The sequence below is a fragment of the Gossypium raimondii genome, chromosome 10 (genome assembly GCF_025698545.1).
Source record: "Gossypium raimondii isolate GPD5lz chromosome 10, ASM2569854v1, whole genome shotgun sequence".
NCBI lineage: Eukaryota > Viridiplantae > Streptophyta > Magnoliopsida > Malvales > Malvaceae > Gossypium > Gossypium raimondii.
Window position 1 is genome coordinate 60,530,092 of NC_068574.1, and position 27,203 is coordinate 60,557,294.

The 27,203-nt window shown below is 32.5% G+C and overlaps 1 protein-coding gene and 1 long non-coding RNA gene across 7 annotated transcripts; both read left to right on the forward strand.

The window, feature by feature from the left end:
• Window positions 1-253: 253 nt before the first annotated feature.
• LOC105775194 (disease resistance protein RUN1) lies at window positions 254-20,337 on the forward strand. 6 transcript variants are annotated; one of them, XM_052622180.1, is made up of 13 exons: window positions 254-848; window positions 932-1,441; window positions 13,648-14,157; window positions 14,247-15,342; window positions 15,603-15,914; window positions 16,298-16,444; window positions 16,728-16,874; window positions 17,158-17,304; window positions 17,582-19,000; window positions 19,450-19,623; window positions 19,709-19,781; window positions 19,892-20,062; window positions 20,188-20,337. In XM_052622180.1, exons 1-9 carry the CDS (start codon window positions 364-366, stop codon window positions 18,920-18,922), a joined length of 4,695 nt encoding a protein of 1,564 aa, XP_052478140.1. In that variant the 5' UTR covers window positions 254-363; the 3' UTR covers window positions 18,923-19,000; window positions 19,450-19,623; window positions 19,709-19,781; window positions 19,892-20,062; window positions 20,188-20,337. The 6 variants fall into 6 exon arrangements, with proteins under 6 accessions (XP_052478140.1, XP_052478139.1, XP_052478141.1 ...); XM_052622179.1 differs by having other exon boundaries at window positions 19,450-19,781; XM_052622181.1 differs by having other exon boundaries at window positions 19,456-19,781.
• LOC105775202 (uncharacterized) lies at window positions 7,255-7,873 on the forward strand. Its single transcript, XR_008189969.1, has 2 exons — window positions 7,255-7,404; window positions 7,494-7,873. It is a non-coding gene; the product is annotated as an uncharacterized LOC105775202 (long non-coding RNA).
• Window positions 20,338-27,203: the final 6,866 nt, after the last annotated feature.

A 27,203-nucleotide genomic window follows, 5' to 3' on the forward strand; every position in this document is an offset into this window, starting at 1 on the left:
ACTTTATCTTTATTTAAAATATTTAAAACATCACGAGGGACTTTATTATAAAACTGTAAACTAAGCTCAATTAATCGCGATTTTTAAATTTATATTTTATTAATCGTTCAAATAAGAATACCATGAAAACACTCCCACTTTTGTCGGTAAAAGATAAAAAGGAGAATTGACTATCTCTGGTGGTGTTGACTAAGATAATTGGCTAAGCTCAAGTATAAGGAAAAGGCCTTCACTCTCTTTCCCATTTAATAAACGGATACCAAAGATTATGCAAATTTTACACTTTTTCTTCTTACAATAATACCACAACCCAAGCAAAACTCACTCGCTATATTTTTCTCTCTTTTGCTTCAATACTCTTCCATGGCTTCTTCTTCTTCGTCTTCTACTCTAATGAAGTATCATGTTTTCTTGAGCTTCAGAGGTGAAGACACGCGCCTTAATTTCACCACTCACTTACTTCAAGCTTTGAAAGACGAGGGACTTGATGTTTTCTTCGATGAAGAAAAATTGGAAAAAGGGGAGCAGCTTTCACAAGCACTTTCTCGAGCAATTGCAGTCTCAAGTATCTCAATCATCGTTTTGTCTGCAGACTATGCCTCTTCGAAATCATGCTTGCTTGAACTCTCTGACATCATGGACCGCTATAGCGTCGAACAACAAATTGTTCTTCCCATCTTTTACCATGTTAACCCCTCTGATGTGGAGAATATTGATGGGAGTTTTAAGAAATCCTTTGATGAGCATGAAACAAGGAGGCCAGTCGATGAAGTGAAACAATGGAAAACTGCTTTTGCTGAAGTTGGTAAATTACAAGGGTGGCATATAGATGGAAGCATCTCGGATAGGTAACTATATTTGTCTCATCTCCTTATATTTGACTTATCTTCGTTTTGGATTTCATATATATACTTCTTCTATTATTTGCTAGACCTGAAACCCAGTACATCAAGGATATTGTTGCGTATGTTATGCAAAAGTTGATGAAGCATCAAGTTTTCTTAAGCTTAGGTGAAGACACACGCCTCAACTTCTCCAATCACCTAGTCAATGCTTTGGAAAAAGTAGGAATTAATGTCTTCCCCGATAACGAAACACTGAAAAAAGGAGAGAAACTTCCACCAACGTATTCTCGAGCAATTTCGGCCTCAAATCTCTCAATCCTCGTTTTATCTAAAGCCTATGCTTCTTCAAAATCATGCTTAGGTGAACTTTCTGACATCATGGATCGCAAGCACAATCCCACTGACAAACATATTGTTCTTCCCGTCTTTTACCATGTTGATCCTTCCGATGTGCGAAATAGTGGTGGGCATTTTAAGACATCCTTCGAAGTGCATGAATCAGAGCAACCAGCTGATAGAGTACAAAAATGGAAAACTGCTTTTGAAGAGGTCGGTAAATTAAAAGGGTGGCATATAGAAGGAGGCAAATTTGACAGGTAACAATAATTTTCTCATCTTGTTATTTTCAACTTATCTTTGTTTTAGATTTCATATTTACTTATTTACATTTTTTATTGTTTTCTAGACCTGAAACCGAGTACATTAAAGATGTTGTTGAATATGTTATAGAAAAGTTGACGAATATTGGGTTTGAAAGTGCTTCTGAAGAATTGATTGGAATAGAATATCAGAAAAATGCGATTTTGAAGCTGATTAAGCAAAAAGACTGTCGTGTAATAGGACTTTGGGGAATGGGTGGTCAAGGCAAATCAACCCTTGCTGAGGCTGTATATAAAAAATTCTCTTCAGAGTTTGAAAGTCATTGGTTTCTTCAAAATGTTAGAGTGAAAGTAAAAAAAAAAGGGAAGGAATCTTTACGAAATAAATTTCTTTCGAAATTATTGAAATCAAATGTTGATATAGGCACCCCCTCCATTGGATCCACTTTAACTCAAGAGAGACTCAACAAGAAGAAAGTACTTGTTGTCCTTGATGATGTTGATGACTCAGACCAAATAGATTATATGGGTGTTAAACATTTTGGTTATGGAAGTAAAACAATTATAACATCAAGAGATAGACAAGTGCTTGAGAGTGGAGGAGCTGACACAATACATGAGGTGAAACGGTTAAATAAGAACCATTCTCTTCAACTTTTGTCTACCTTTGCGTTTAAGCAGTTGAATCCCGCAGTTGGTTTTGAAGATCTATCTGGTAGGTTTGTAAAGTACACTCAAGGCAATCCACTTGCTCTTAAAGTTTTGGGTTCTGATTTGGGTTCTGATTTAAATAAAAGTATAAATTATTGGAAAAGTAAGGCGGAGAAGCTAAAGGACTGTCCCCCAGAAAAAAAAATTTCAGAGGCTTTGAGAAGTAGTTATGATGGGCTAGATTTAGTAGAGCAGAATATATTTCTTGACATTGCATGCTTCTTTAAAGGGGAACCCATGGAAAGAGCAAAACTTATTCTAAGTGGTTGTTATAAGGGTGCAGAGTGTGGAATAAACAAATTGGTTGACAAATGCCTGATCAATGTCTCATCTACTAATTTCTCTCTTGATTATTTTGGTTATTCTACAATGGGCCCCCGTAAATTATTACGAGATGCAATTTCTATGCATGATATGCTTGAAGAGATGGGAAAGGACATTGGTAAGTGCAGTAGACTATGGAATCTGAAAGACGTGGAAGAAGTGCTCAAACATAATAAAGTAAGCACTAATTATATTTATATTCTTTTATATTTTTAATATACTTTAATGAGATATTGTCATTTGGTTGAATGCCACTATATAAACCCATACATTTGATATCATATCAAGTATTATCCCTTTTAATTAGTATTTAGAATTATCATCATACTGGACACATAATGACTATATCTTAGGTATAATGTAGAATCTACTCAAGGTTTATGACTTATTGCATTGATTTGAAAAATAAAAACAAAAGAAAAGGGAACACTTTTTGTATGTAAAAGTTCTTAAAAGTGCTCTATTAGTCTACGCCTATCCTAATATAATTATATTTTTTATGAGTTATTTAATGGATGTCCATAAATTTCTCCATGCTAATATTTGATAAATTGGTTTTTGTTATCAGGGAACTGATCGAATTCAAGGAATAAAGGTAGATTTGTCACGTATGGGTAACCTATTATTCCAACCTTCTGTTTTTGAAAGCATGATTAAACTTAGATATATTTTCTTCTATTTTCCACGGAGTTGGTTGAGGAAAGAGCATGAGGAGTATAAGAAGCTACATACATACCAAGATGATATTATCTCTCTTCCGGATGAGCTAAGGTATCTTGTATGGCATTATTACCCCTTCAAATCTTTATCATCAAGTTTTAATCCAAAGAACCTTATTGCATTGGAATTACCATATGGAAAGATGGAACAACTTTGGAACGAAGTTCATCAGGTATATATACTTTTATACTTTCTTCGTCCAAGAATTTTTTTAAGAAAAAAAATTTATAATTGATATAGCATTTAAATAACATATTTTTATTAAATTTTTAAAAAATAAATATAAAAGATTTTATTCTATTTTTTAAAAGAAACAATACATCAAATATAAATTTTTATTTTGATAGAGTCTAAGTAAATGATGCTCTAACTACTTTATGTTCTCATCATGTGCAGGATCTTGTTCATTTACGGCAAATTAACCTTTTCAGTTGCAAAAATTTAAAGAAGATCCCTAATTTATTAGGAGCCCTCAACCTTGAAAAACTTGCCTGTGGAAATTGCGAAAGTTTGGTTAAACTTCCTTCCCTTGCCCATTTGACATCACTTAAATACCTTCGCCTTAAGGGATGTCGTAGTCTCAAGAAGTTTCCGGAGATCCCAAATAACTTTGATACGTTAAATTTATCAGAAACCGGAATAAAAAAGGTACCTGATTTCATTGAGCGTCTCGACAGACTTCAACGGTTGACCTTGACAAACTCAATGGTAAAAGATGTATCAAGCAATATTTCAAAGTTGAAATCCCTTGAAGTTCTAGATCTTAGTGGTTGTCCAATCGTTAAATTTCCAACTGTTGATGTGCGCTCAGCTAGCTTTAGGTTTAAAAGCCTTAAGTATATGCATATGAATCGTTGCAAGAGCCTCAAATTACTCTCAGAGCTTCCACCATATCTGCTCTACCTGAATGTACATGGCTGCACATCATTAAAAAAAGTTTCCTTTGCAGATCAAAATTTATATCAGTTTGATTCGTTAGGTGATGAACGTGATGGTGTGTTTCGCATGTTATTCTGTAATTGCTTCAACTTGAATCAAGAGTCAATTAATAACATTGAGGAAAATGCCATGCTCAAAATTCGATTCCTAGCTAAGAAATGGGCAGCGAGGTTTGATTGCTGTGGCAAGATTCCTGATTTGTCAAGTTTGATTTGTTGTTTCCCAGGAAACAAAATTTCAGCAAATAAGTTCAAGTGTCAGAGCATGAATTCTTCCTTAAGTTTGAAGATAGCCCCAAATGGGGGTGGTGGGAGCAGATTTTTGGTTTTTGTTTTCTGCCTTGTGGCAGATCTCACTCACTGCCGTTACATTAGTAATGTTGAATGTATTTGTAGGTACCAACTTACAGCCGCCGATGGTGGCAATGATGGTGGTGGTGGTGGTTATGAAAAGCTAAGAAGTAAAATATCTTTGTTATTGTTTCCTAAGCCAGAGATGTACAAGGATTATCACTTGTTTATTCTATCTACCGCCGATATGGTTAAAGAAGACCAGAATTATGAGGAGGCATCATTCAAATTCTACATCAGACTTTTGGATTTAAGAAGAGGAGGAAAAGAGTATATCAAGGTGGAGAGATGTGGTGTTCATGTATTTTACGTGGATGCAGAGAGATGCTACAGATGATACAGATGCTACAGATGGTACAGATGGTACAGATGCTACTGAAAAGAGACATGCTGGGAACAAAAGAAGCTTTAGCCATGATGGTGAAGAAGGGGATGGAGGACTTAAAAGATTGAAATAGTTTGTATTTCTTTCCATCTTTGGCTCTGCTTTTGAGGAGTTTCAACTTGTCAATTATGTCATCCAAATGCATAGGTAAGGGTTTCATTTCATCTCATTTTTTCATATTATCATACATTTTTCAGTTTTTTCATTTCATTTTTCATATTGCCATGCTTTTGTTTTCCACAATTGTTAATAGTAAATTTTGAACTTATAAATTAATAACAGCAAATGAAGTGCTTTAATTAATTAAAACCGACCAGGATGAATCTAAACTTGCTCTGCTTTATAAATTACTTGTCTTCTAGAAGGTGCTTTACCATACTGAAACCTTGTAGTTCCACATTGTAAATGTTAAAAGCATAATTTATGAAACATAAAATTGGAAATTTGTTCAACAGTTGTGATTGTTGCTTACTATCATTTTTCTCATCTTCATTCCCCTGTCGTGTCTGTGTTCTTTTGTAGATATAGCATATATTGTCCAAGAAGGAAATTCTCCATATATATTAATTAATTTAGAGGAAAATTGAACAGTAACTGGAGATTTCAATACAGTAGCAAAATGATTCTGCTTTGGAGTTGATAAAATATCCATAGGGGATTTTGGTGGTTGCCAAAATTCAGATATTAAAATTCATACTTAATTCTTATTGACAGTTGACTTGTTATTGGGTTTTTTTTTTTTTTTTTTTTAATTCATAGGTCCAATGGTGGACTCGGTTCAGCTTCATTGTTTAGTTCCAGCGTTGGTATCATCTGGTATCTCAATACTTGCTGCATTTTCCTTCAATCATATCTTGATTCATTAGAAAGATTGGTTATTTGTGAGATTGTTTTTTCTTATATCCTTTGCTTCTGTGTTGATTTAAGATTAGGGAATGACAAATCTTTGGGAATGCCACTGCTGAATTGGAGCTTTAGCTATTTGGTGGACTCGGTTCAGCTTCATTGTTTAGTTCCAGCGTTGGTATCATCTGGTATCTCAATGCTTGCTGCATTTTCCTTCAATCATATCTTGATTCATTAGAAAGATTGGTTATTTGTGAGATTGTTTTTTCTTATATCCTTTGCTTCTGTGTTGATGTAAGATTAGGGAATGACAAATCTTTGGGAATGCCACTGCTGAATTGGAGCTTTAGCCATACAAGGAGGAACACCTGAGCTGTAAGACCTTCAATTTTATTTACTGAATGCTTGCTTTATATAAGTGTTTGAACTGATATTTGGTGACAATGCAAGTTGTCAACAGATTTGTCAACACAAAGTCAAAGTAATCTTTTAAGCCCCTTTTTGGGTTCTGGCAATTCAGTCTTGGTGGATAAGTAAGTTCCTTTTGACTTTGACTTATTATCATGATTTTAGGTTCATATAATGATTTTCAGAATCCTCGCCATTTTTCCCATATTTATCAATGGGATTATATAAATCCAGAATTTGCAACAGATCTCAAAACTTGTGGGATAAACACATGGAGCTGGAGGCAACCTTTGACAGTTTTCTTCTCAAGCTAGATTGGGTTAGTTTCATGGTAGAGCTATTGGAGTTGATATTTTCTTATCTTGGATTTTGATTATCATATCAGTTTGGGCTGAAATTTCTTTGTATGTTACTGCTCTCATGTTGTTTGAGCATTGTAGTGAGGAGAGATTAAGATTCATACTTGAATTCTTTTTGACAGTTGACTTGTTATTGGCTGGTTTTGATTCATAGGATCAGTGGTGGACATCATTCAGCTTAATTGTTTAGGTTCCACCATTGGTGCTCATGCCATAGGCAGCAAGTAGAGATTTAATCATATTGCATCTCAATACTATCTGCATTTTACTTCAATGATTTGTTCACCCATTGATTTATGTTTCATGTTTCCTTTGAAAGTTGGTAAATATATATATATATATATATATATATATATAATGTTTCAGTTCATGATTTCTAATTTACATTCATGTTAGCTAAACCTACCAACTATTACCTAAATATAATCAACATATGTTTGAGATTGGCTAATCTTATAACCTATGCTTTTATATTGATCTAGGAGTACGTATTTTCTATTTGTTATGTTCTATTTTTTTTTTTATGACTGTGATCTGTAGATTTCATAAAACTTGCATGAAAGTCAAGCCAGACACAGATTCAATACTCTACTGGAATTGAAGTTGCAGATTATGGGTGGTTTTTTGATATGTTCTTTCTCACCAAAAAATGAAGTTCCCACAAAATCCACATTTATAGATGTGCCCTTTTACCTAGAGATTCATGTGAAGGGAATAAAGATGGCAATGATTGATGTAAGGAAAGCAGATGAGGGAATAAATAACAGATTTTTGTAACAAGTAAGCTTTTAAGATCTTCAATTTCGTCTACTAAATGATTTCTTTATATTGTGGTTGGACTTAGATATTGAAGCAGTACTGCAACTTGTCAACAGAGTTGCCTTGTTTATCCCATTGAGAGGAAGCATATGCTCTTGGGTAAATTACTATTGACTCATTCTGATTATTAGTATCCTCATGGCATTCTTTTCCCCTGCTTTATCAATGGACCATATAAATGCATGCAGAATTTGGCAGTGTTGCTGTCATCTCAAAACTCGTTGAATGAACACATGGAGCCTGGATGTTATTTTCAATGCCAACCCTATCACAGTTTTCATTCTCAAGCTAGATTGTTGTTTACCCCATAGAGGAACCCAACATAAACACCTGGAAAAAAAAATCCAAATGATTTTGGTTTAGTTGGAACTTCAAAATGAAGAGTTGGTTTCATGGTAAAGCTATATATTTGACTTGATTGTTACATCAGTTTGGGCTAAAACTTGAATCAATTTTCCCTTTTTGTAATTAAAATTCCAGAGTTCTACTCTGTTTTGGAATTGGTTTGTACATTGGTTTTGATGAGATGATATCCAACAAGTTCAAGATTCGAAGCTTAGTAATTAAATTAATTTTCTGTAATCCTAAACTATGATCTACTATAAGAAAAAACACAAATTATACAACTCTGATTATTATATATTGCAGTAATTACACAAATTCAGGTCCATTAGCATTACAAATTAGCTAGTGATAGATGTTGTAAGCTTGCATCCACAATTTTTAAATAAATTAATCTCATATGATAGGAAACGAAGTGCTTATTTAAAAACCAAACTGGATGATGGGTGTCTAATATCAAGTGGTGAATTTTCATGCTTTGGTGCATTATGAAGTTACAGCTATAAGACTGTAATCTGCAGATTTTCCATGAAAATTCAGCCAAGAGGATGACTGACGGCTTTGTAGCATAGTATTGATTTGCTTTTTTGCAATCAATGAATGAAGGTAAGGAAAAAAACACATGAAAATCAATATTATGTGAACTTAATTGTGGGGCGTCGGGGACCAAATAGTACACTAATGGATGGAACAATTATTTCACAGACTAGGCAAGAAAAACAGTCCCTTTAAATTGGATATTCATCTAAGGATAACAGCTCGTATTACTAACAACATGCAAATGTCAAGCTCGAAGGTTGATCCAAAATATAAGAGAATTTGAATAAAAAGTAGAAGCAAAAGCAAAGCTCCCACGGTTTATTTGTGCTCTTTTTCCTCAATCTCACAATCCATACACTTTCATGGCGTCTTCTTCATCTTCTTCTCATCAAATGATGCATCAAGTTTTCTTAAGCACCAAGGGCCTGGTATGACAGAATTGATGCATAATGATACATAATAACTATGTCTTAGGTATAATGTAGAATCTGCTCAAGGTTTATGACTTAGTTAAATACTTAATGCATTGATTTGAAAAAATAAAAAGAAAAGAAAAGAAAACACTTTTTGTATGTAAAAATTCTTAAAAGTGTTCAATTAGTTTACACTTATCCTAATATAATTATTTTTATGAGTTATTTAGTGGAATGTCTATAAATTTTTCCGTGCTAATATTTGATAAATTAGTTTTTGTTATCGGGAACTTTAATGAAAATGAGTATTTTTTTTTTCAAATTTTGATCGCTATAATGATGTTGCACTTTAAAATATATAATAACTTAATTGATGATGTAGTTCAATCTAAAAGTGCCACATCATCGCAGGTACCAAAATTGCTAAAAATTGACATGTTTCAAGATTAATATGGACAAAAAACCAAGTTGAGGACCAAGTTAAGAAAAAATGTCAGATTGAATGTTGCTTTATCCCATTCCAAAAATATGCATATATGAAACAATGGCTAATTTTGGATTGCTGACTAGTTATTGATTATCTTCAAAAATAAAAAATAGCATCACATAAAACTAGAGGTGCTCATGGACTGGGTCAGGCTGAGTTGAGCTCAAGTAAAAATTTAGGTCTATTTATTAGACCTGGGTTTGGCTAAAAAATAGGCCTAAAAATTTATCCAAGTCGGGCCTAGATAAAAATGTAAAACTTGGGTCCGACATAGCCCACCCATATTAAATTTTTATATGATTTTTTAAATATATATAATATATAAAAAATATTAAAAACATTAAAATACATATTTCTCAACAAATTGAAAACAAATTTTAAAAAATATGTATAATTAAATATCACTAACATAGATGCAACTTAACAAGCAAATATATTTCAAATAATAACAAAATTAACAGTAAAACAAGTGTTATACAATATCCAAATAATAACAACAAAATATTAGCAACATAATAGTGAAATGGTAGCAAAATAAGGAGGAAACAACAAGAATATATAATTAAAATAACAAAAAAATAGTATATTCTTTTGTCATTTAGTGAATTTGGGACAGGCTTGGGCCAAAAATGTCTTACCTGGGGCCTAATCCGTTTTTTAAACAGGCTTTATTTTTTTTCAATTCCATTTTTCGAGTCTATATTTTTACTAAAATTCTCCCACTTTTCAGACAAGCCTTCAGACCGGGTCGAATGACCCGACCCATGAATAGGTATACCTACAACATAAGAGCAGAGCTACTTGATCACAAGCGAAATTTCATAAATTAAAATAAATTTTAACTATAAAAAGAAACCCATTTTTTTTCAATTTGTTGAAACTACTAATATAGATAATATCTATAAAAAAATCAACAAATATATTTTTCCTATAGATAATTTACTTATATGAATATATGAAATAGGCCCTTAAGTTTTATCACTTTATCTAAATAATTTCTTATACTTGTATTATACCCCAAATAAGCATTCAAACTTTAAATGTTATCCAAATAACCTTTAATTTATATCTTAAATAAAATCTTTAATATAAATTAATAACTAGAGTTTTATTTGAGTAGACCGAAAGTTTTTGAACTTATTTAACACAAGTAGTTAACTAGTTCAACGACTCTTTTATTAGTTTAGTCACTTGCTTAACAATTTTGTCCCATTGGAAGACCTTGACTTGGAAATTCCTAATCATCACCATCATTTTGGAAGAATTTTAATTTTCTTATATAATCCCTACTTCTATCATAAACTATCAAACTTTTAAAATATTTAAACACATCCTCTTAATTATTGTAATGCCAACGATGATATCTATGCTAAAACTCAATCCCCGAAAGATTTTGGATATCTTGGATACCGAAAATGATGGAAATGTCATATTTGAAATAAGTTATAATTTTGGATTGTCGACTAGTTACTTGATACCCTTTACAGCTAAGGTACGTAGCATGACATATACAAACGAGCTGTGTTGTTTGATTATGGATCAAATTTCATAATTAAAATAAGTTTTCATTATAAAACATCATTTTAAATGTTTTTGCTCAAACTATTTACAGTTTGTAATCTAAATTTTTATTTTGTCCCACTTTTATTGTTTTAGGTTTTCATGAAAAAAGAACTTCGGTTTAAATTTGTTGAGGGGGTCCGACTCTTTCAAGAGAAGTCTTTGAGGTGTTGTTTGTCGGGCAGTCAGTACTTCACCCAACTATTAGAGGTATTATCCCGTGTTGAAGTTTTTACGTCTCAACTAAGTGGAGAGCCTTGTGGATTTAGGGAGTGGAGTGCTTCAATTGGTGGAGATACGTGCTTTTAGGAGATTAGGAGAGAAGCGTGAGCATTATGCAAAAATATTAATCATTTTAAAATATGCACGTGGAGATTCAAACCACCAATCAAGGCATAAATAACCTTCTCCTTGGGAGCATGTTGGTTTTAAATATTTTGCCCGTGAAAAATATTTTACCTCTCCTACAAGTACGTATCTTCTCCACCAATCGAGGTTTCCTGTCCGGTGAACCATACAATGGCTCTCCGTGGAAGTTAGGGACAAAATCTCGATATGGAACAATTGTTGAGGGTAGCATCGACTATATGATGAATGACATTTAAAAAAATTCTGTCGAAAGAGTAAATCTTATTGCTCAATTCTGTCGGTAAAAGAAAATTGGGTAAGCTAAATTCGTGGCCTATGCTTCAGCTTTTATCAAGTAATGGATAGGATTGAATGGGTGGTGGGGTTTCAACTTTGAAAAACAATGAAAAGAACTTATTTTTAGTTTTATCAAATAGACTCCAATGTAAAATACAATGGAGAAAAAAAGCAAAAAAAAGCCAATTTGGAGCCCACTAGATTAATTGAGTTGAAGACAAAAGTGTTCTGAATTCTTCTCACCATAACCCATATTTCTTTTAAAATCACATGTTAGCTTAACATTTGAGATGTGTGGGACAGATAGTTCAGTTAATGCATACTAACATACTAGACAAGAAAAAACAAGATTCACTATGCAATTTATCAAAGCTCCACAAGCACATGTATTTTTTATTGCCGTCAAAGATAATTGGCTAAGCTCAAATCGTCGCCTATGCTTCACTACAAGTGATTTTGAAATATAGGGATTCCATTTTAAATTTGAGAATACTCCAAATCGATAATGTCATAATAGGAATACTTAGTATATAATGTTTAGAAATTAGATCTTAAATTTGAAAATAATATAGGGATCAAAATTAAAATTTAACTGTTTTCCAGTAAATTTTTTTATGGCGGTGGGTTATTCAAGTCTTTGCCTATGCTTCAGCCAAACCTTAGAATTGGGTCCAAATTAAATTTTTTGGATTTGCTTCATAAGATTATTTACCTTAATAAACATGGAAAAAGTTAACTATGCCCTTATCTTCATCACTTCTCTCTCAATTTTTTTTTGTTCTTTTATTTGTTTATTTTGGTGACCTTTCACAAGATATTATATCACTTAAATAATAATATGTACTAAAATTTTAATTTTAATTGAAATAGTTAACTGTGTTGTTTGAATTAACTAATGACAACATATAAATAAAGAGATTATTTTAAGTTAAAGGACTAAATCTCGAATTTGAGAATAGTAGAGAGACTCAAAATCAAATTTTGACCCCTTTTCAAATTGGCTAATTTCATGGATACTGAAGTTTCTAAGAGGTTCACAGGGTCGGGTTATTTATATTTTTTGAATCGTCTATTATAGTTTAATTCGGCTCGATTTGTTCACAATTTTTGATATTAAGTTTTTATTTTAATTTTTAAGGTTTATTTTGATAAAATGAGTTTTATTTTATGGCTTTTAAATATTATTTGATAAATTTTAAATTCATTTTCATTTTTTAATTTTTAAATTACTTTCACTATTTTAAATATAAAATATATATTTTATATCATAAAATTAAAATTAATTATGTATGAAATAAAAATAAAATTCAATTCGATTCGGTTTCAGAAAATAACTGATTTTTAGTAAAAAATAAACAAACAAATAAAATTACATCAAACTAAATTGATCAAAAGCACTCTTACCTTTTATCTTGATTTAAAAAATTTAAAACTATCACGAGGGACTTTATTATAAAACTGTAAACTTATCCTCTCATCTAAGCTCAATTAATCGCGATTTTTAAATTTATATTTTATTAATCGTTCAAATAAGAATCATTTTGGGTTTGATGGACCCACCATGAAAGCACTCCCACTTTTGTCGGTAAAAGATAAAAAGGAGAATTGATTCTCTCTGGTGGTGTTGTCTAAGATAATTGGCTAAGAAGTCTAAGGAAAACGCCTTCAATCTCTTTCCCATTTAATAAAAGGATACCAAAGATTATGCATGTTTTACACTTTTTATTCTTACAATAATACCACAACCCAAGCAAATTTTCTCTCTTTTGCTTCAATACTCTTCCATGGCTTCTTCTTCTTCTTCTTCTTCTTCTACTCTAATGAAGTATCATGTTTTCTTGAGCTTCAGAGGTGAAGACACGCGCCTTAATTTCACCACTCACTTACTTCAAGCTTTGAAAGACGAGGGACTTGATGTTTTCTTCGATGAAGAAAAACTGGAAAGGGGAGAGCAGCTTTCAGATGCACTTTCTCGAGCAATTGCAGTCTCAAATATCTCAATCATCGTTTTGTCTGCAGACTACGCCTCTTCGAAATCATGCTTGCTTGAACTCTCTGACATCATGGAGCTCTATAGCGTCAAACAACAAATTGTTCTTCCCATCTTTTACCATGTTAACCCCTCCGATGTGGAGAATATTGATGGGAGTTTTAAGAAATCCTTTGATGATCACCAAACAAGGTGGTCAGTTGATAAAGTGAAACAATGGAAAACTGCTTTTGCTGAAGTCGGTAAATTAGAAGGGTGGCATATAGATGGAAGCATCTCGGATAGGTAACTATATTTGCCTCATCTCCTTATATTTGACTTATCTTCGTTTTGGATTTCATATATATACTTCTATTATTTGCTAGACCTGAAACCCAGTACATCAAGGATATTGTTGCGTATGTTATGCAAAAGTTGATGAAGCATCAAGTTTTCTTAAGCTTAGGTGAAGACACATGCCTCAACTTTTCCAGTCACCTAGTCAATGGTTTGGAAAAAGTAGGAATTAATGTCTTCCCCGATAACGAAACACTGAAAAAGGGAGAGAAACTTCGATCAACATATTCTCGAACAATTTCGGCCTCAAATCTCTCAATCCTCGTTTTATCTAAAGCCTATGCTTCTTCAGAATCATGCTTAGATCAACTTTCTGACATCATGGATCGCAAGCACAATCCCACTGACAAACATATTGTTCTTCCCGTCTTTTACCATGTTGATCCTTCCGATGTGCGACATAGTGGTGGGCATTTTAAGACATCCTTCGAAGAGCATGAATCAAAGCAACCAGCTGAAAGAGTACAACAATGGAAAACTGCTTTTGCAGAGGTCGGTAAATTAAAAGGGTGGCATATAGAAGGAGGCAAATTTGACAGGTAACTATAATTTTCTCATCTTGTTATTTTCAACTTATCTTTGTTTTAGATTTCATATTTACTTATTTACATTTTTTATTGTTTTCTAGACCTGAAACCGCGTACATTAAAGATGTTGTCGAATATGTTATAAAAAAGTTGACGAATATTGGGTTTGAAAGTGCTTCTGAAGAATTGGTTGGAATAGATGATCAGAAAAGGACGATTTTGAAGCTGATTAAGAAAAAAGACTGTCGTGTAATAGGACTTTGGGGAATGGGTGGTCAAGGCAAAACAACCCTTGCCGAGGCTGTATATAAAAAAATCTCTTTAGAGTTTGAAAGTTGTTGCTTTCTTCATAATGTTAGAGAGGAAATAGAAAAACAGGGGAAGAAATCTTTACGAAATGAACTTCTTTCGAAATTATTGAACTCAAATGTTGATATAGACACCCCCTCTATAGGATCCACTTTAACTCAACAGAGGCTCAACAATAAGAAAGTACTTGTTGTCCTTGATGATATTAGTGACCCAAACCAAATAGACTGTATGGGTGTTAAACATTTGGGCTCTGGAAGTAAAATCATTATAACATCTAGAGAGAAACAAGTGCTTAAGAGTGGAGGAGCTGACACAATACATGAGGTGAAGGCATTAAATAAGAATGATTCTCTTCAACTTTTTTCTACCTTTGCATTTAAGCAGTTGAATCCCGCAGTTGGTTTTCAAGATCTGTCATGCAAGTTTCTGGAGTACGCCCAAGGCAATCCACTTGCTCTTAGAGTTTTGGGGTGTAATTTATATGAAAGGACTATAAATGATTGGGAAAGTGAGATGGAGAAGCTAAGGGAATATTCCCACCCAGAAATTTTTGTGGTTTTGAAAAGTAGTTATGATAGGCTAGGTATGGTAGAGAAGAATATATTTCTTGACATTGCATGCTTCTTCAAAGGGGAACCCATAAAAAGAATAAAACATGTTCTAAGTTGTTATCGAGGGGTAGAGGATGGAATAAGCAAATTGGTCAGCAAGTGCCTAATTAATATCTCACCTTCATCTTCTACTCATAATGAAGATATAATATGTATGCATGATATGCTTGAAGAGTTGGGAAAAGATATTATTCGCCAAAAATCTAAAACCCCTGGAAAGTGCAGGAGGCTATGGAGTCATGAACACATTAAACGAGTGCTCAAATATAATCAAGTAAGCATTACTTGTATTCATATTCTTTTATTTTTTTTAATATGCTTTAATGAGATACTATCATGTGGTTCAACATCACTATATAAATCTATACTGGACACATAATGACCGATGTCTTAAGTATAATGTAAAATCTGGTCAAGGTTTATGGCTTAGTTAAATACGTTATGGGTTGATTTGGGAAAAAAAAAACACTTTTAGAATGAAATATCCATAAATTTCTCCATGCTCATATTTGATAAATTGATTTTTGTTATTAGGGGACGGATCGAATTCAAGGAATGAAGTTAAACATGTCACATATGGATAAACTACTATTACGCCCTTTTGTGTTTGAAAACATGACTAATCTTAAATATATCATCTTCTATTCTCCTAAGAGTTCGGAATGTGGAAATGATAAGAAACTATATACAAATCAAGTTGATATTGTACCTCTTCCTGATGAACTAAGGTATCTTCGATGGGATGATTACCCCTGTAAATCTTTATCATCAAGTTTTGATCCAGAATACCTTGTAGTATTGAAATTACCACATGGAGACATGGAACAACTTTGGGATGGACATCGGGTATGTATACTTTTATACTTTCTTCATTTGAGAGTTTTTTTTAGAAAGAAAAAGAATTTATAATTGATATAGCATTTAATTATATGGTAACATATTTTTATTAAAATTTTTTAATATATATAATTTTATTCTATTTTTAAAAGAAGCAACATCATTTAATCTTCGTGGTGGGTGTATTAATACACCCAAAGCATCAAATATAAATTTTATTTTGATAGTCTTAAAATAAGTAAATGATGCTCTAAAGTAATGAAACTACTTTTCTTCTCATCGTGTGCAGGATCTTGTTAATTATTTATTTTCTTTTCATTTTTATTGCCTAAAGTAAGTAGATGATACTTAAAAGTGATATAATTATTTTTATATATTTTTCTTTTGCACAGAACCTTGCTAATTTAAGGGAAATTGACGTTTCATATTGCAAGAATTTAAGGAAGATGCCTAGTCTTTCAAGAGCCATTAACCTTGAACTCCTTCGTTGCATTGGCTGTGAAAGTTTGGTTGAACTTTGGAATGAAGATAATCATACAGTATGTATACTTTCATACTTTTTTCATTTAAGAATTTTTTAAGGAAAAAAATTATAATTTAGTGTATCAAATAATCATAAAGTTTATAAAAATAAATATGAAAGATTTTATCTAAATTAGTGGCATCATTTGATCTATTAATTGTGAGTTAATTTTCACATCCAATACCTCAAATATGGATTTTATTTTCTTAGTATTATAATTATTTATTTTCTTTTCGTTTCTTGCTGCTTAAAGTAAGTAGTTGATGCTTAAAAGTAATACAAATATTGTTTCTATGCAGGAGCTTGTTAATTTAAGGGAAATTTACGTTGCAGAATGCAATAATTTAAGGAAGATATGTAATCTTTCGAGAGCCATCAACCTTGAATCCCTGGATTGCACTGACTGTCAAAGTTTGGTTGAACTTGGGAATGAAGGTGATCGTACGGTATGCGTTTTCATACTTTTCTTCGAAAAATATGATTTATAATTTGATGTATCAAATATTCATATAATAACATTTTATTTAGTCTTTAAAAAATAAATATAAAATAATTTATTTTATTTAGATAAGTGACATCGTTTAATTTATTACTTGTGGGAGAATTTTCACGCCGGATACATTAAATATAAATTTTTATTTTTGTATAGTATTATAATTATTTCTTTCCTTTCCATTTTTTACTAAATAGTTGATGCTCAAAAGTAATACACTTATTTTTTCTGTACAGGATTTCGCTAATTTAAGGCAAATTGACTTCAATGGGTGCGTGAGCTTAAGGAAAATACCTAATCTTTCAATAGCCATCAACCTTGAATACCTTGATTGCTCTAACTGTAAAAGTTTGGTTGAACTTTGGAATGGAGATGATTGTATGGTATGTATTTTCATACTTTTTTGAAAAAAAATTATATTTTGATGTATAAATATTCATATGATAACATTTTATTTAAAGTTTTTAAAAATAAATATAAAATATTTTATTTTATTTAGATGAGTGACATTGTTTGATTTATTAATTGTGGGTGAATTTTCACACCGATACGTCAAATATAAATTTTTATTTTTTTATAGTATTATAATTATTTATTTCCTTTTCATTTTTTACCAAGTAGCTGATGCTTGAAAGTAATACAGCTATTTTTTCTGTACAGGACCTTGATAATTTAACGGTAATTAACGTTTCAAATTGTAGTAATTTAAGAAAGATGCCTGATCTTTCAAGAGCCATCAACCTTCAATTCCTTGATTGCACTAACTGTAAAAGTCTGGTTGAACTTCCTTGCCTCGATCAGTTGGCATCTCTTAGTGAGTGGTGTCTTCATCTTAACGGATGTCATAGTCTTAAGAAGTTTCCTCAGGTCCCACGTCACTTTTGTTCTTTAGATTTGTCAGAAACCGAAATAGAAGAAGTGCCTGATTCAATCAAGGATGTCCACAAACTTGAAACTTTGTGGTTGGGGAAGTCAAAGGTAAAAAATGTATCCATCAATATTTTAAAGCTGGAATTCCTTCGTAAATTGGATCTTAGTGATTGCCCAATTGAAGAAGTGTCGTTGCCTTTCGATCCCCTATGTAATCTTCAGCACTTAAATATGAGTGGCTCAGCGGTCAAAAATGTATCGATCAAGTTGGAATCCCTTCGCAAACTGAATCTTAATGGTTGCCCAAAGGTCGAAGTACTCTCAGAGCTTCCACCGTATCTGAAAGTCTTGAGTGCAAATGACTGCACATCATTAGAAAAAGTATCCTTTGCAGATCAAAATTTATATCAGTTTGATTCTTTGGTTGATGAGTTTTGCAGAGATCATAACTTATTGATGCGATTCTGTAATTGCTTCAACTTGAATCAAGAGTCAACTAAAAACATTGAGGCAAATGCCATGCTCAAAATTGGTTCCCTAGCTAAGGAATGGGCAGCGACATATGGTAGGAAATACTTTCGTGATAACCTTCGAAGTTTGATTTGCTGTTTCCCAGGAAACGAAATTTCAGCAAATAAGTTCAAGTATCGGAGCTTGAATTCATCCTTAAGTTTGAAGATATCCAAAAATGGGGGTAGTGGGAGCAGATTTTTGGTTTTTGCTATCTGCCTTGTGGCTAACCTCGCTCGCCGCCATGACGTTTTACTTCGATATATTTGTGAGTACCAACTTACAGCTGCCGGTGGCGGCAATGGTGGAGATGGTTGTGAAAATTTCAGAAGTGAGATATCTCACTTCAGTCTTGATGAGCCAGATAAGTACATGGATTATCACGTGTTTATTCTATCTAGCATCGACATGGTTATAGAAGACAAGAATTATGAGGAGGCATCATTCAAATTCTACATCAGACTTTTGGATTTAGGAAGAGGAGGAGAAGAGTATATCAAGGTGGAGAGATGTGGTGTTCATGTATTTTACGTGGATAAAAAGAGTGATTCAGATGCTACTGAAAAGAGAGTTGCTGGGAACAATAGAAGCTCTAGCCATGATGGTGAAGAAGGGGATTGAGGACTTAAAAGATTGAAATAGTTTGTATTTCTTTCCATTTTTGGCTCTGCTTTTGAGGAGTTTCATCCAAATGCATAGGTAAGGGTTTCATTTTCATCTCATTTTTTTCATATTATCATACATTTTTCAATTTTTTCATTTCATTTTTCATATTGCCATAGTTTTGTTTTCCACCATTGTTAATAGTAAATTTTCAACTTATAAATTAATGACAGCAAATGAAGTGCTTTAATTAATTAAAACCGACCAGGATGAATCTAACTTGCTCTGCTTTATAAATTACTTGTGTTTTAGAAGGTGCTTTACCATACTGAAACCTTGTAGTTCTACATTGTAACTGTTAAAAGCATAATTTATGAACATAAAAACTGGAAATTTGTTCAAAAGTTTGTGATTGTTGCTTATTATTATTATTTTCTCATCTTCATTCCCCTGTTGCGTCTGTGTTCTTAAAATTCAGATATTAAAATTCATACTTAATTCTTATTGACAGCTGACTTGTTATTGGTTGGATTTTTAATTCATAGGACCAGTGGTGAACTCGATTCAGCTTCATTGTTTAGTTTCCAGCATTGGTGTCATCTGGTATCTCAATACTTGCTGCATTTTCCTTCAATGATATCTAGATCCATTAGAAAGATTGGTTATTTGTGCCACTCTTGAATTGGAGCTTTAGCCATATAAGGAGGAGCACCTGAACTGTAAGAGCTTCAATTTGTTTTGCTGAATGCTTGCTTTTTACAAGTGTTTGAACTGATATTTGTTGACAATGCAAGTTGTCAACAGATTTGTGAACACAACTTCAAGGTAATCTTTTGAGGCCCTTTCTGGGTTCTGGCAATTCAGTCTTGGTGAAGAAGTAAGTTAGCTTTGACTTTGACTTATTATCATGATTTTAGGTTCATATAATGATCTTCATCATCCTCACCATTTTTTCCAATATTTATCAATGGGATTATATAAATCCAGAATTTGCAAGAGATCTCAAAACTTGTGGGATGAACACGTGGAGCTAGATGCAACCTTCGGCAGTTTTCATTCTCAAGCTAGATTGGGTTAGTTCCATGGTAGAGCCATTGGAGTTGATAGCTTCTTACCTTGGATTTTGATTGTCGTATCAGTTTGGGCAGAAAGTCCTTTGTATGTTACTGCCTCTCATGTTGTTTGAGCATTGCAGTGAAAGATATTAAGATTCATAGATATTAAGATTCATACTTGAATTCTTTTTGGCAATTGACTTGTTATTGGTTGGTTTTGATTCATAGGATCTGTGGTGGACATCGTTCAGCTTACTTGTTTAGGTTCCACCGTTGGTTCTCATGCCATGGGCAGTAAGTAGATATTAAATCATATTGTATCTCAATATTATGGTAAAATAAAATAAATATAAAATCCATTCTCTTTTCTTTGCGATATATTATCATTATCGACGTTCTATTTTTCACAATGACAATATCTAATTCATCATGTTATTGCATTTCAAATCATCTGTAAATTCAAGTCCATTAGCATTACAAATGAGCTTTCTTCCACAATCTTATATGATAAGAAAATGAAGCTTATATTAAAACATCACCCACAAAAATAAAAGTTATGAGTCACAAAAATAGAAGCTTTCTTCCACAATCTTGATTTTTTTTATTTCTTGTATCTTTCAAGGAAAATTTATGTGGTGTTTATTAAAAAGAATTTTTTAAAATATGGTTAAACTACTCAAATAATCATCCAACTACTAGTGTATTTCTATTTTGGTCACTCAAGTTTAAAAATTCTATTTTAGTCACTAACATCATCCAAATGTGATATTTTGATCACATTTTATTAAATCGAATGACGATAACGTTAGTGGTTAAGATAGAATTATTTTTAAACTTGGGTGATCAAAGTGGGAACACATTAATAGTTTAATGTTTACTTGCGTAGTTTAACCTAAAAATAATGATGGATCAAATTAGTTGGGATATTATAAGCATAAGTGCATTGTCAAGTTTACTTGGTAAACTATGCTTCACATATATTTTCTAAAAATATTTAGAAGTGTTAGGTACATAATTCTTAATTATCAAGATTCAACATTACTGTAATCATCAAATGTATTTATTTTTATTTAAAAAAAAAACTTGATTCGAAGAAAAATTTTGATAAAAACTCAAAAGTTAGGTACACACAACATTTGTTTGAGAAATGGTGATTGGTGTGTAATATCAAAGTCAAGGTCTTCCAGTAGGACAAAACTGTGATGCAAATCATATATTTTTATGGACCGGAATGAAATTTCATTAGTTGGGTATGGTGATTAAATAGATATTATTGTCAAATCAGATGGGATTATTATAATATAAGAGAATTGTCAAGTTTACTTGGTAAACCATCCTTTAAAAGTGACGAAGAAACACAAATCTTAATTATCAAAATTCAGCATTATCTATCCCATATACCAAAATTATTTGATTAATTTATTTTTATTAATATGTATAATTGAATCAAAATTAAAATTTTGTGTGTAGAATTGTACAACTTAAATTTCATATATTATCGATTTCTTTTATTTATTAAAATTTAACATAAAAAAAGAATTTTATTCAAGAGTTGGGGTGAATTTCTGTCCGGAAATTATAGTTGACTCCTTGATTAATTTATATTCATATAACTGATTCAAACGAACGTAGTATTAAAATATAATATTTTGGGGGAAATGATCCAACCCAAATCCAAGAGTAGAAAAACAAATATATGTCTTCGGTGGGATATTTTGGGGACATTTAGGAAGCATCCTAAATTTTCTTGTGGTTGGATTATACGATAATTAGGAATTATTATCACATCAACAAAGTAATCCACTATCGACCCAAAAGAGAAAAGGAGTCATAACATCAAAATTATTGGGTAGTTGTTGAAGCATATCTTGATAAGAAATGAGTGCTTGATCAACATACAATTGCATGACATTACTAACTCTTTTTTTGGTGCAAAAAATAGCCTAAATCCTAACCTAAGTAATTACAACGGAAAATTCAACTACTCTATCAAACCCAAATTCATCGAAGAACTCCTCTAGGATCCTAACAAATAGTTGTTCTTGTGAATTGCTTCCTGAAGTCATTTTAGGGAGACTATCTGCAAGTCTATTCCTCTCCCTTGGAATATGTGTGAAGTTCCACTGTTTAACAGTTTGTAAGTTCAAGTGAATTCATCTTACCAAAACTGATGGCGAACTTTCTAAGCAACTAGTCGGTATAGCTGTAAGAATTTCCAAACTATACGAGTGGACCAAAATATTCTTATACCCCCGTTCCATAATAAGTGCCAAACCTTTAAGAATACTCCAAAGTTCAGCCTCAAAAGCTGAACATTAACTCCCCAAATAATGGTTATAACCAAGAATCTATTCTCCTCTTTCCCCACAGATGACCCCCTGAAGCAGCAAAGCCAGACTCCAACCTAACAACCCATCAGTATAACGATGTACCCAATCCCCTGTCAAAGAACCATCGGAAGCCAAACTGAATTGCTAAGACGGATTACACTTATATGCTGCATTGTACTGTTTGGCCCAACTCACCGATACCTTAATAATATACAGGAACCTCAATGGTACCTGTACAATAATAAACAAGAAGACCCGTATTTTTTTTTACTATTGTTATGATGTTGAGAAATAAAGAAAAGATTTTCAATGAGATGGTACCAAGTTGCTGCCACACACTTAAAAGGAATGATAGACTTGACAGAAAACTTCAAGAGAATCACAATCAACAAATCTGCAGGAAAGAACACTTGGAATTCATTGGCTGCACAGAGCAACAAAGCTTAAAGGGGGGCCCGTTGAAGCACTGTGGGAAAATTGCAGTGAAAAGCTGAGATTGAATGAGGAGATAGTCAACAAATGTTATACCACTGGATTTGGATATAAGGTTGGCTGCATGTCTTAGTATTTAATTAACACTTCTCCTTAGCTTTTTCTAACATTGAATTTCCAAATTAATAAAATGCAGCTTCTGCTGCAATATGCTAACGAGACTGCACATCTGAAGCCACCTCAAGAATATGTGCCATGGGTGGTGGTGAATAATCAGCCACTCAGACAAGTGAGTTTGTTTATTTCTCTTTCTTGGTGTGACTGTGAAGTAAAATTTTGTGACAAGTAACTTCAATATTTATTTCATGGTTGCTGGACTTTGAAAATTTTGTGAAATATGTGTGCCAAGCTTATAAAGGAGATCATAAACCAGCTGCTTGCAAAGCACAATCATCCAATCTCAGCCCAACCATCTATGCATGTAATATCTATTTATGGAGTAGTTTTCTTTTGATTTGTAAATTTGTAAAAATGCATTGTATCATTTTTCATTATGGGTAGCATTTGCAGTACCCCAGCCGCCAGTAATTCCAGTGGTAGACTTCTTCAAGTTGGCACTTCAGTGGCCTCCCTCTGTTTGTAGGTCTACTCTCAACTGTAAACTCCCAATCCCAACTGAATTCAAAATACATGGAATTTGGGCGCAAGACGCTTATGACATACCGGTGCCCCCATATGATACACATCATCCCTGCACCAATCCACAACCTACCATATTACAATCAAAACTCAGAGTATGCATACGTACATTCTTCGCCTGAAACTATTAAGTAATTTATCTGTAATCTAATCAAATTTTTTGTTTCTTATTTAAAAGAAATTGTTGAAAAGCGATGTAGCTCTTTGGAACCAATTGCCCACACTATGGCCGAACTTGGCATCGACAGGGTCAGACATTGGGTTTTGGTTCAAGGAATGGAAGAAACATGGCACATGTTCCGACTTTGCACAACATCCTCTGTCATACTTCCAATCGGCCATACAACTTAGGACAAATTTAAATCCAGGCATATCGAATAAATTGTTTTTATTTTCCCTTCACATTCCTATTTGTGTTTAATATACTTTATTGTCTCTTATTTGTTTTAATGAATTTTGAGATTTAGCTATGGGACTCACACGTGGATCCACCTATACGGTCCGGCAAGTTGCGGACATAGTTTTCCGACTTATAGGAGCATCTCCACAAATTTCATGCAGTAAAAACAGAAGAACTAGAGTTCTACTACTCAGGGAGATGTTTATTTGTTATGGAAGACCGGGGCCATCCCATACCTTTGGAACTCGCCAAAATTGTTCCAACTTATTTTACGGCCTGTGCAGTAGTGAATCCGATACCATAGAATTTCCATAGCCAGCTTTACCACAATTGTCTCATATATGTTTAAAAATGTTTAATGTAATATCTGAATTATCAATATGCGTTTTATTACAGTACTCTAAATTATCATATGCATTTTATTGAGCTAGTGCTTATTTTGAGACTCAAGTCTTTATGTCATAGTTTAAAATAATCCAATTAATATTACATATTTTCAATATGCTTTTTATCTTTATAAAATCCGATCAACAAATTTGAATGATTTAAACTCAAAATTATTCGATTTTGAAATAACATTAATCTGAATATAGATTTAAAATTACCCAAACCCAATCCAATAACATTCAATATCTTTCTTTATATAGTTTCTACTACTGTTATAACCCAAAATCTTTAAGTCCAACAGAACTAATAATACATATTTTTAATATGTGTTTTATCTTTGCAAAGTCCAATGCAATTCCTTCGCATGTTACTCTTTTCTTTAAAGTCGTCTTCAAACAGAGAAAAGGAAATTTAATAAAACGAAAATAGAAACTATCCAACTAGATTCAAGCAATTGAACAAAAATATCAAATCGTTTTCCTTTCAAAAAAAATATTTACTTTCAAAATTTTGTGTGTTTATTTACTTTATTCTTCCAATTTTCGATTCTCTTTTTTTTTCTTTTTTTATTGATTGAGTTTCAATCCTCACCATAAATATTTATTTAAATTTATGTAGAAAGCCTTTCCATAAATAGTTCTAAAAGATTATGATTTTACAAAACTTTTAAATTATTTTCATTATTTTAAATATATATAATAAAAGTTAAAATCAATTATCTATTAAATAAAGAAGAATTCAATTCGATTGTGGATAATCGTAATTGCTAAACTTACATTTTATACTCCTTCAAAACAGCTTGAGTTGCCTTGTCACATCCCAAAATTAGGGGTGGAAGAAATGTTTTAAAAGAATAATAAAAATAGGGTAAGCGAACTTAGAATGCATTAGAAATTAATTGTTGATAAGAATAGATAACTAGGCTTAATGGTTAAAGTGTTAAGCAAGCTAAGGTCTTATATTCAAACTCCCTCAAGTGCATCCTTTGTTGATTTTTATTCATTTTCTCTACTTGGCCAAAATCCTTAACCAATTTCTTGAAGGCTTATGTTAAGACTGAGTTTGCTAGTGTTAAAACTTAGCATTCTCTTTGGTCCTAAGTTTGGAATTTTTGTGCATTTTCAATTAAAATATTTTATTCTCTTATTTTTACCCCATAAGGTACTGAATTCCTAATTTTAAACTAATTCCTTGCCCAAATAAATTTTTTTTTATTAATCAATCAATTCGGTATCAATTTTGGGCGTTATGAGGGTGCTAACCCTTCCTCGTACATAACTAACTCCCGAACCCGCTTTTCTCTAAAACTCGTAAACCAAAATCATTTTTAAGGTGATCCAATCGCACTTAAATAAAAGATCAGTGGCGACTCCAATTTTCGTTTTAAGTTGACAACTAATTTTTGTTTTCAAAAAATGGTTTCGACACTTTAAATGGTTAATAAAACGAAAACAGAAACTATCCAACCAGATTCAAGCAATTGAACAAAAAAAAATTCAAATATTTTCCCTCTCAAAATAGTATTTGCTTTCAAAATTTTGGGTTTGGGTTAACAAAAAAAAAGGCATTATAATGTACTTTTGAAAGAATATCAAACCAACAAATTTAACAAAGAATACCAAACCAACAAATTTAACAAAAAATTTGGCATAATTGTCGAAAAAACCCTCAATTTTTTTGAGTTTTTGGGTTTGAGCCATTAACCTTTTTTTTTGGATTGACACCCTTAACGGTACAATTTTTTAATAAATCAGCCCAATTTTAACGAAAAATGTGAGTTGATCGTCGATCAAACCACAGGTCAACAAAGTAGCCTGTGTGGCGTGCCACATAAGCACGAGTTCATAGATGATGTCTTCTATAAACAAAATTGTTTAACATATTTTTTTTCATTTTGTTTCAATTTATTTCTTCACCTCTTTCTATTTTCCCCTCTAGCTATTGTTGCCATTGTATCCAACCCCCGCCGTTGCCGCCTTCCCTCTCACTCTTCACTGTTGATCTCACCACAAATGTTAGAAGAGATGCTAATGAGATCAACGGTGAGGAGTTAGAGGGAAGTGAGCGGTGGTGGGGGTTGGGACAGTGAGGAGTGAGAGGGAAGGCGATGATGGGGTTGGACACAACTGCGACAATAGCTAGAGGGGAAGAGAGAAAGAGAAGAAGAACAAAGAAGATTGAAACAAAATGAAAACAAAAAGAATTTTGTTAAACAATTTTATTTTTTATAAATGACGTCATCTATGACCTCATGCTTATGTAGCAAGCCACATAGGCTACTTCATTGACTTGCGATTTGACTGGCGGTTAACTCACGTTTCCTATTAAAATTGGATTGATTTATGAAAAAATCGTAACATTAAGGGTGTCAATAAAAAAAAATTAAGGGCTCAACCCAAAAACTCATAAACATTGAGAGTATATTCGACAATTATGCCAAAGAATTTTAACAATTTAACTATTGAAACCATTTTTTTTGAAAAGGGTAGACTTTTATTTAAAAAAAAATGGGAGTCGCCACCAATCTTTTTTGATGAGGCCGGCCGGTGTGATCGGGTTACCTCAAAAAGTGATTGTTTTTAATGAACGACTTGATTTCTCATAACAACAATTTTGGTACATGAAATTTAGAAAGACAAGTTCGAGCGTCGATTACGTACGAGGAAGGATTAGTACTAAAGGTGATCATGGGCTGGGCCGGGCCCAGAAAATTTTTTTGGCCTGCGTCCTTGGCCTGGGCCCAGCCTAACCCAAATTACGAGCCTGAAATTTTGTCCAGGCCCGACCCGAAAAAATTCCTAAGCCCGAGCCCGGACTAGCCCGACCCATTTTTTTAATAAACACCAACATTGTATTTTAAAAATAAAAAAGTATTTTAAAAATACTTTAAAATTAAAAATTAAAAATATATATTTATTATATAAATACTAAATGTCTAATGGGAAATGGGGAAATGGGGAATGGAAAATGTATTTTAAAAATAAAAATATATATTT